Raw genomic sequence first — 10,167 nt, 5'->3', positions numbered from 1 at the left:
CTCATCAAAGATCTAAGGGATATCCATACGAATGCCTGGGGGATTCCGTGAACGAAATAGGACATAAACTGGACATAGGAAAATTGCAATCACAGTAGGTCATTGATGATAGTAGGTCGTGGCAACCAAAAACTTTTTAATTGGCTTACACGTGGCCTTGAAATTCTATTCTAACCTCGATTCTAACACATTTCGAGAGAAATTTCGAGAGAGTCGAAAAAATTGATGTGGACAACAGCACATGATAAAAGAAGTTGTTCTTAATCAGATTTCTAGGTCACTCGTTAGACCTACCTTATGTTAGTGTTTTGTTTCTGTTCTTCTTGTGACAGCCTCGCTTTCAAGAAAAGGGCCGGTAAGACAAACCAACAAACAATGTCAATGGCTTGAGTCCTAATAGCTGACACAGTAAACGCTAGGTCCTGTTTTCATTATTTTTTCTCTGCTCGTGAGTCAAAATCAAAGTCGAATCCATTGATAAACTAAATAATTTGTAACACATCTTAAGAAGAATCGTTTTCGAGCGGTTTGTTACGGTTAAGGGTGATCAGCACCAATCAGTACCGATCAGTACCAGTGGCGAAACGCAGTTTAGGGTACCTGACTTTGATAAATAATTGTCACCGAACAAGAGGAGATCCAAAATTATATCTATGTACTTCACTTAAGTTCAACTCATTTTCAAAAACTTTAAAGTTCTTCAGCTGTAGCGTTTTTAACTAAACTTCATCTAGTTAACGAGACACGTTATCTTGCTGTTGTGTTTGACATGCTCTGCTCTCTTGGATGGGACTTTCTTGCAGTCCGTATATAGTGGCCCTGCCTCAGTTTTTCAATAGGGCCCAGTGGTCTCTTCAGCGCCACTGTTCAGTACCATGGCCTCTTAATTTATTGTCATCTTGCACTCGGTGCCATAAGACGGCTTCCTATGAGCAGGCTCATAGGTCACTCGTGCAGGCTCCATGCGGTCAGTAGTCTTCAAGTGCAGGCTCGCGTACTGGATCGATACCACTTTCTGCTTTGACAAACCATTCCCTTGACTGAACCTGAACTCAACTTTGCCTCATATTCATGCTGTCTGATTTCCCGTGTTGATTGTTTTTTACTTTGATAGTCCCTTCTTTCAAACCATGAAATGATTTTATTTTCAGAAAGAAGATTTTGCTCATCGGGGATATCTAGTGTCGTTTGCAATTTTTCTAAGAGTCCGTAGCAGCGCACCCTTTTTTACTGAATTCCTTGTTCATCGTACTGTTTTAAAGAAAGACCCTTACAAATCCTAGATTTAGATAAAGTAGAAATGCATTCACCAAAAGGATAGAGCAATGCTTTTTATCAAACTTGCAACCTTAGGCCCGTACTACCATCCTAATAACTTGTTAAATACTTCGCAATTAACATTTTTACAAAATACCTCTTTTTCATCATTTATCAATTTCTTTAGCACCAGAATTTACCCTTCACTGATATTATTTGGGGACTACCGCCCCATAACTCCCTAGTGCTCGCAACTACTATGGATCAAAAGCTCTACCTACCACCGTCAGGGAACCAAATGCGTGGCTTCTCAAGACTCCTACTCAAGTACATTTCTTTTGTCTTTCCAAGTAATGGTCTTCCGCCGTTTGCCCTTGTTTGAAACAATCTAACTCCCTATACAGAACACAAAGGTATGGCAGAAATACACGATTCAAGGCATTTATGTTGCGAAATATTGTTTATCGAGCATAAATACATACAAGCTACCTTTACATGATTATCGTGTTAAATACAATTTCTAATGTTCAAACCTCTTCGGGGTCTATAAATGAATGCCAGTTTGTAATGGAGACATAGGGCGAGTCGTTCACTTGCCTCCAATGCTGTACTGCCGACTGCTGCTTCGCATCCATGCTAAATATCACGTGACCAATGATCTCGTCCTTGCCCATGAAGCTATGACTGATCAGCGTTATCACAAGTGAAAGCGTGTTCAGGGGGTCGCTGCTACTCGTAGATACGTCGAAAACATGCTTTTCGTCCCAGACAGGGTGTTTTGAATTGCGCCTAATTTTCGTTTCTCGCCTGTCCAGACCGTCTTCACGCCAAAGGTTGATTCTGCAGTAGGTATCTGTGGGCAGGATGAATTTTTGGTAAAAAGATCAAATATCTTAAGGCCACGTAATAAACGCAAAAAGTTAACAGCACCCGCATTAATAAAACATGCAGTAAATGTCACGTGATCAAAACCATCTTTGGTCCTGTGAAGATAACATTCAGCAAAGACCGTTTTAGAAAAAGAAAGCGAAAATTGCTTAGAATTTAAATGCCCGCAAAGTCTTTAAGTGATCTTTAAGTGAAAATCTTTCAAATGAGAAATGTATTGATGCGTCATTGCGAAGCCACCCAAATGCGCCTGCTGCGTGCCTTGACTAACAATGGCAGTATCCAGTCTTCCTATTGGCTGTCATACCTACTAGATTGGGTCACATGTTACCCAGCCAGGCTCATTTGGTCGGACAAAAATAAGCGCATATAATTGTCATACGTACCAGGGTAGCCCACAGCACTGAGTTTTGGCACTTGCTTTGCCTTGTGCACCATGACTTCTAGCTGAGAGCTTGCCGCATTATGGCAAAGTGACAGCATTATCTGTGCACCAAGCTGTTTGAAGAAAACCGAATGTGATATCCATTATTTTCTAGGCAAAAATATATATTCATTATTTAAAAAGAACTATACTTATTCATTATATAAAAAGGTTAAGGTTACTGTTACTCCCGTATTCGATGTCGAACAATCAGGAATGCGCTGTCGGGGGTGCATTGTCCTGGACCACGGCCAGGTACTTTGCACGTTGCTCCCTAGTACGTTTCAACTAGGTATTCATTTTCACCTAAATGAACTGGGGGTCGTCCGTGAGCCGGGATCAGACCCAGAGCTCTGGCATGGTAGTCGAGCGCCTTAACCACTCGGTTACCGCGGCACCTTCATTATAAAATGCTTCATATACTTTGATTAAACTGAGAATCTTCTTGGTTTCATTCAACCTCTTTTTGATTATCGTCTCCTTCACGATAAAGTCCAACATTTATTAGAATACACTTTTCTTTCCCTCCACCTCTTAGACAAAGCCGTTTTAGGAGTTTGGCTCAATGGGATAAGCTAGCCTTCTAAAATCATTGGCTGGTTTTAAAAGACAATCAAATTACCCGAAGTTTGTTACCTACGCGTTGCGATGCACGTAGTAAGACGCTTCTAATTTGCTAATCTTTGTTTCGCACTTATTACAATCATCAAACATGCGATTATTACCCATATTATTTCATGGCACACCTTCTTTATATCCCAATTTTAAATGTTAGTTACGATTAGGTACTACAATCCTGGCCAAAAGGTTAGTGGACTGGAGAAAAAACCCATTAAAATTGCAACTTCACCCCAATAATATTATCAAAACTCCCCACCCCTGCAGCAATGTTGGTTTTCTGGAAAATACCAAAGTACCTCTTACCTGAAATCTTTTCGGTTTTCTGGAAAATACCAGCTTTCGAAATGAGTAGAAACAAGCATACCAACATTGACTGTGGGGGATGGAGAGCGTATTTTTTCAAAAAGACTACAACTTGCCAGCCAGTCTAATAACTTTTGGCCAGGATTGTAGATTCATCTTAAACGCGATTCAAGTAAACATTTCGTTCAAAAAACCGCTTACCTCATCCTTGACTAAGAATAAATCCAAACTGAAAGATTCTTTCTCAGTTAGTTTTAATGAGCCAAGAGAGATTTCTGCTTCACCGAGTAACTCATTTCTCGCAATAGCTTCTCTACTGTAAACCTTTAGTTTCAATCGATGTGAAGCGAAATCACTTTCCGATATTTCATAAAACATCCTCTTTTCGTTGAAATACGGCTCCTTTGTCCTTCTCTTCACTCGCGTATGCTGTTTTTGCTTCTTTCCTGGAACGAGGTACATTCTCACAAAAGGATTTACATCGTCATTATCTTTCCTCTTTCCTAAATCGAATGCTCTTATGACGATAATTTCTAGTTTCTGTTCGCTGCTGTGGTATTGCGTTGTAAAACAAAGTTTGCCAGTTTTAAGATATTTTCGCTTTTCCTGTCCCCTCCTCCCAGCTATGCGTCTCTTCAGATTTGTAGCCTCGGTTACATCAGCAGGATCCGCCTCGTCCTCACTCCCTTCGGAAACCTTCTCACGAGGCTGTTGCAGGGTTGTTTCCAAGCTGGCTGCTTCGAGAGCGGCAGCTAGAGCATTTCCTCGCTCCCCTTCAAGTATGCTTGGTTGTGACAATGAAACTGCAAGGAAAAGAGCGGATCTCGAAGTGAATATAATATGTCCATATGAATTCAATGGTCTTATATTTATTCGATCATACAATAGGCTATTGTTACATCGTCCAATCAGCAACACGGAATCATTCCCAACGATTTCTCAATGGCAAATGCAATGCAGCAGGCACCGCGCAGCCATTGGGCTAGTAGGGGCTATAGTCCCCCTTTTTGCAATGATGGGCTAGAAATTCTTTTAGAATGTTTACTGGAAACCTTTTTTGTTCATTTTCTAAGTGTTTTATCTTGTTTAATGATAGGATTTATTTTCTAATTTGATTAGCTTGCTGTTTTCTTACCTTAAAGCTAATTTTATCTATTTTTATAGTTATTGATATCTTCTCTGAATCAGAGTGTTTGTAAAAATTTGAGTAGAAACAAGCAAGTATTTTCTAGGAGGGGCGTTCTAGAGGGCGTGGCCTCCACTTTTAAACTGGTGCGTGGTCCCTGCACCGCACAGCCTGTTGTTTATGTCAACGTCTAACTAGCAAGACACTTCGGTTTTCATTTGTTTATAAACAATGTAAAAAGCTGCGTTAATACACTAAACAATGTTGAAATAAAAAACAGATGCAACAATATTGCAAAAAGTACAGGACTGAAGAACTACAATACTACAATATTACGGTTCAATCGCCCAACTACAAGGACAATGACTAAGACAGGACGATATCATAGAATTTTATATTAGCCTAATTCCACTGCAACCAACAAAGAAAAAATCAATAGAAAAAATCCATATAAACTAAACTTGAAGCAAACAAAAATAATGGCAAAGAAATTTTAAGCAGAATTAGGCACGGTCTGTGGGCAATTGAAAAAGACTGGCACGATAGCCTCATTTTCAAGTTTCTGAGAATTGAATCCATGGCACCTTACTGAAATTGAAAGTAAGCCTTCTATGCGATCGGCAACAAAGAACAACCCATAGCTGCCAATGCTCGTGTTGGCAAAATATTGCGGCTGGCGTACCTCAAGGACCAACATTGAGCCCCATCCTTTTTCTTATTAAGATGGATTAAAGAAGATCGATGCTTTAAAGATGCATGAAATGGTCTGCATGAACTAGTTGCAATTAATGTTTTCTGTTCTGTACTGAAACTTGTTCTAGATAGAACCAAGGAGCTAAAATACGCGACAAATTACCAAGTGAAACATGTCTCAGCAGACACTTATAAGGCGGACATCTTTGTCACTTCCCTGCATCTCTGTCGCATCTATACAAATCCTATGGGAAATGTAATGTAAATTCTGCATAAATCGAATTTTTCTACAAAGAGGACCGCTGACACCTTTCCCCGCATTTCTAAACATAAATAACTCCCAAAAGCCCAAAACAGACTACGGCAAATCCTTTACAAAAAGCTTTACCCAACCAAACAACGTAAAACACTATCTTTTGATCTTTGCCGGTTTCAGTCGAGGTGCTCTAGAAATTTGAGGCCGTTTTATCTTGCCTTTATCAATTTGATAGGTACGGATTTATTATCAAGGTCAATGTTTAACGAAAAGTGGGATTTGTTTAACAAGCCACGTATTTGAAACATTAACGCTTTACAAGAAATGTCCTTATTTCAAATAAGCGATGTTACAAATAAACTTTCAATTTTCCCCGCAATTTAAAGACTCCTCTTAACAAGCAACTTACCTTTCTTTCCTTCAGCTCTCAGACTCTGCACAACAGCAACACTTATTCTCCGCTGCCTCTCTTTCGCAGATGTATTTCGCCCCCCTTTTTGATCGATATCTGACGTTGAGTATCTCGTGGACACGTCCATTTCCGTACTTGAAAACGAGGTGACAGAGCTTGCTCGATCAAAATCCGACAAAGCTGCCACTGAGAGGCGAGAGGTCTTATCCTGATTCCATGACCTGAGGTCATTGTCAATGCCAGCCGCTACACGACGCTGCTTGCTGATTGGACGACTCACGAAAGTGTCATCGCGTTCGCCATTCTGTTTTGAAGAGAATATATTATGCATAATCAAAGATTGAGAGGGCTACTGCTAAACAAGGTCGCATATAATTGATTTTATCGAAGACATCAAGAGTGATTTAACCAAGTCACGGAATAAGGCATTGAATCAAAGATGCGTTTTCCAATTGGGCATGAAAAGTTATATCTTAGAAAAGCATAGATGGATTTACACGTAGGTTATAGATTTAGTTCTGAGAATGGTATGCACAGGGTTAAGAAAGAAAGAGGGTTAGAAAAAGTTTTACTCCCATTCGAAAATTACCTCAAAAGTGAATTACCTTTTATGCAGAAATGAGAAAATAAAATTGCAGTCAAAAGATCGAATCGGAAAGTTAGTTGCCACCGTGAACACGGTCAGATGAAACATTTCACATTCCAGGCTACAGAAAGAGGGTACATAAAGCTTGGAACGGGTGACGCCCTCCTCTCTATTAGCAAAACGTGGGTGCAGAGGTTGGGAGCACAGGGGTTGCAGAGATAAGTATAATTTCTTAAAAGGAGCGCACGGATACAATGTGCATGCTTTCTTGATTTTCAGAGGCTTTGGGCATACCCTTCGTAACCCTCATTCCCTTGTTCTGATGCCCGTTGCAATGAATAGTCAGAATGCATTTCACAATACCTTGTTTATAAATAGCAGGTAATTTTAACAAACAAATCTTGGCTGGCTCCTTCTTACCTCTTCACCATCCACAGTCAAAACCGGCCTAAGGCCACCAATGGCCATCTTTCTACCTCCATTTCTCTTAGCTGACGAATGGGTGCTCTCTTCACTCTCCGAGCGCTCCGCTGGTAACTGTTCTCCCACTGTCCGAAGAGAGAACGGTATCGTAAAATCCGGAATGGCGATGCTCGGTTTTGTGTATTTCGTCTTGTTAGCGTCCGACTTTTGGCTCTGCCTTTGTTGTTGCGATCTTCGGTAAATCAGCCAGAAAGCCAATAAAACCAGAATGAGGAACAGAAAGACGGCGATCGGCAGCAGCACATACTTGAGCACGAACGCTAAAAAAGGAAAACAACCGACGGATTATATAACAAACCAGAATTCAAAATACACAGCTACAGAGAAAATCATGGTTTATATTATCTATTTACTAATAGTAGTTGTGGTTTTAAGCTAACGATTTTGTCACTACAGCTGTATCTTGGAAAACAGGCAGTCACTAGTTGTAACATAATTTTGTCTCGATTTATAGTGTATGTTAGTGTATGTCACTCCTAATGCGCTAACTACTCCCTAGCTACGCCCTTTATACGAAGATTGACTACAAAATTAGAGGAAGGTTTTGGCAGGAAAAACTTTCACCGAAGGAAGGTTAAGGACTTTTCTGCACTCTGGGAAATGGAGCTGAATTGAAGACCTTAACAAATGAAATATGATTGTAGAAAACTTAAATGTTTGAAGGGGGCGAGATAACCAACAATGTTTGATTCACGTCAGCAGACAGCAACAAACAAAGGGAATGTTGGCCGTAAGATGGAATAAATCTTCAAAAATAGGTATACCATCTTCTGTCAGTATCCCAAAATTTGAGGTTTGGTTTGTTGTCATGGTCATAGATAAAACTCGAAATAAATAGGGAACTGGTACCGAAGATCACCATTCAATTATTGGAACGATACTGAGAATATACGGGTAAGACAGTTGATACAACGACTGAAGAGGTTCTAGTTAACCATTACGCGAAAGAAAGTTGATAAGACAAAATAAAAGGCTTGCAATTACTGGCAAGATGGAAAGGAAAAAGGAAGAGAAGGACATACAATTGACATAAACTGGCGGCTGATGTCCTGCGAGAAAAAAATTAAAAGGGGAGGAAGAATATAAAGAATAATAAAATGAAATAAGACAGGAAGCTGTAAAGGAATAAGAAGAAAGTTAATAAGAGGAAAGGCAGCCTGGTAAACAATATTTGTCCTTATATGGCCCATTTACTCTAAGGTCGCTAATAATCGTTCCTCATTAATCAGTGTGCAACTTTGAACCTCGTGTTTTTCCAACCACACGCGCCATTGTTTAAAATATTATGGAGTTCGACTCAACCCATTATAATTATAGCGAAATGTTCTTATTTTCAAGATTTTTGAAGTGGAAAGTTCGAGGAGACAAATATATGAGTGACGTGTACTTTTCAGAATGAATGCAAAACCCTCAAGACATTAAAGCACTTGAAACAAAAGGGTTGGCTCACCTTGTGCAACAGGAAAAGTACCATTTAAAAAACAATACGCTTAAAAATGCAGTGTGATAAACCTTGTTTGTAGCGATTTAAAATTTCACCCTGTGTAAGTTTTTTTAATTTAGCAAGTTCGTTGCAGATGACTGGGTCTACTTAATGTGCGGATGCAAGGCAGAAGAAACATTTTGGAAAAGAAAATGGTTGTTTGTAAGAGTAAACACCTAATTGCTACACTTTTATCACATTAGAGGAGGTATGCCAGATCCAGTGGCGGCGCCAGCCAATACGCTCTGGGGGGGGGGGGGGGGGGGGGACAAAAGATTTTAGACCACGCCCCTTTTAGCACCAGAAAACGCCCTTTTACTAACAAGGAACGCAATTTTTACCTAATGGGAACGTCCATGACTCACTTTTGACTATGTAAAGGCAGTTTGAAAATCATAGGATTACATCACAAAAAATACGTTGCCAAAATTTTACCCCTCCTCCAACATTTTCTCATCGGATTTAGACGAAATGCAAAATTGATTCTGCCGAGAACTGGGGGGGGGGGGGACGTGTCCAGCTACTGCCAGGTACGAATATTATCTTCTAGAGGTTCATTCTGAATGCAGACAGAAGAAGGCCATAGAATAGAAACTACTATTTATTTTCAGGCATGCCCTTCATGTTATATTCGTTCATAACCACGTAATGTAAGTTGATATCACGTGTAATCTTATAGCTTAAATTAGACAAACTTTCATTTGGCCACAAATACGGAATACAATAAAACCATAGCAATGTTAGTTCATGGTAAGATTTGCAGGCCTGGATTGTGTAGATGTGACGTAAGCAACTATAAAAACATGCGAGCCAATTTTTTATGACACACCATCCAGACACAAGGCTTACTAGGTGAAATCCTTATCTAGCACCCCTCAGTTAAAGGGGGCTTTCTTCTGACACCTCTTATTGCACGCATTTGATTCACTTTATCCAAAAAACATGCTAACAAGCGGCCCCAGAGCTCCCTGTTTACATAGGTCAGCATTCGCAAGATTCCTATTTTCAAAAAAGGTACGTTTTTTGCATTAATCACAAAGGAGACCTTTCAATAAAAATGCGTAGGAAATTCACAGTCATTACACGAGAGACTCTAGATGGAATGACCTGAATATTCGAAGCTTGCTTCTCAGGACAAAACAAAACCCGATTGGTAAGCACTTTATTTGATAAAATGAAGGATTACTCACACAGCATTGGCCTCCAGCTTCAACTGCGATCTCTTCTCTCTCGTCAAAGTTAAAATATCATTGAGTTTGGCAAGCTTCGATCAACCATATCCTTCATGTTATGTTTCCGTTTTCAAGTCCAAATACTTTCGTTTTAATCGCTGTTGATTTTCCCCATTAGTGGAAGATGTTTTCGTGTAGCGATGACATCCCCCTTAACGACTTTTGAAACAAAACGCCCCTCAATGCTACAGCGGTAATTGTCCATATTTCAAAAAGAGACATGCTAGGCTCAGCGGCTGATTGTCATGTTAATCGCATTCATTCAATATTTCTTTGTGTGACTCTTCCTTCCCTGTAGACTCGCTTTGATCAGTAACCCATGATTGATTTTGTGTTTGAGGAAATGTTGGCCAGTTTGCGGAAAATTGGCGAAATACACTCCAGTCTTGCGGAAAATTGGCGA

At 39.9% G+C, this 10,167-nt stretch overlaps 1 protein-coding gene across 1 annotated transcript; it reads right to left on the bottom strand.

The window, feature by feature from the left end:
- Positions 1 to 1,695: 1,695 nt before the first annotated feature.
- Positions 1,696 to 9,966, bottom strand: LOC135687390 (synaptotagmin-4). Its single transcript, XM_065203934.2, has 6 exons — positions 9,723 to 9,966; positions 6,987 to 7,309; positions 5,978 to 6,284; positions 3,695 to 4,296; positions 2,532 to 2,643; positions 1,696 to 2,110 (listed from the first exon to the last, which is right to left on the bottom strand). The coding sequence occupies exons 1-6, from the start codon at positions 9,727 to 9,729 to the stop codon at positions 1,785 to 1,787; spliced, it is 1,677 nt and encodes a 558-aa protein (XP_065060006.2). The 5' UTR covers positions 9,730 to 9,966; the 3' UTR covers positions 1,696 to 1,784.
- Positions 9,967 to 10,167: the final 201 nt, after the last annotated feature.

The sequence above is a fragment of the Rhopilema esculentum genome, chromosome 20 (genome assembly GCF_057945365.1).
Source record: "Rhopilema esculentum isolate cy_ngs chromosome 20, ASM5794536v1, whole genome shotgun sequence".
In the NCBI taxonomy this organism is placed as follows: Eukaryota; Metazoa; Cnidaria; class Scyphozoa; order Rhizostomeae; family Rhizostomatidae; genus Rhopilema; species Rhopilema esculentum.
Note: the sequence above shows the minus strand (reverse complement) of the source record. Positions and strands in the feature narration are given on the sequence as shown.

Coding starts and splice junctions, on each gene's coding strand:
- LOC135687390 (XM_065203934.2), bottom strand. Junction 4,297..5,977: donor GAGAGCTGAAGGAAAGAAAG/GTAAGTTGCTTG, acceptor TTTTCCTTGCAG/TTTCATTGTCACAACCAAGC. Junction 2,644..3,694: donor TATTCTTAGTCAAGGATGAG/GTAAGCGGTTTT, acceptor TTCTTCAAACAG/CTTGGTGCACAGATAATGCT.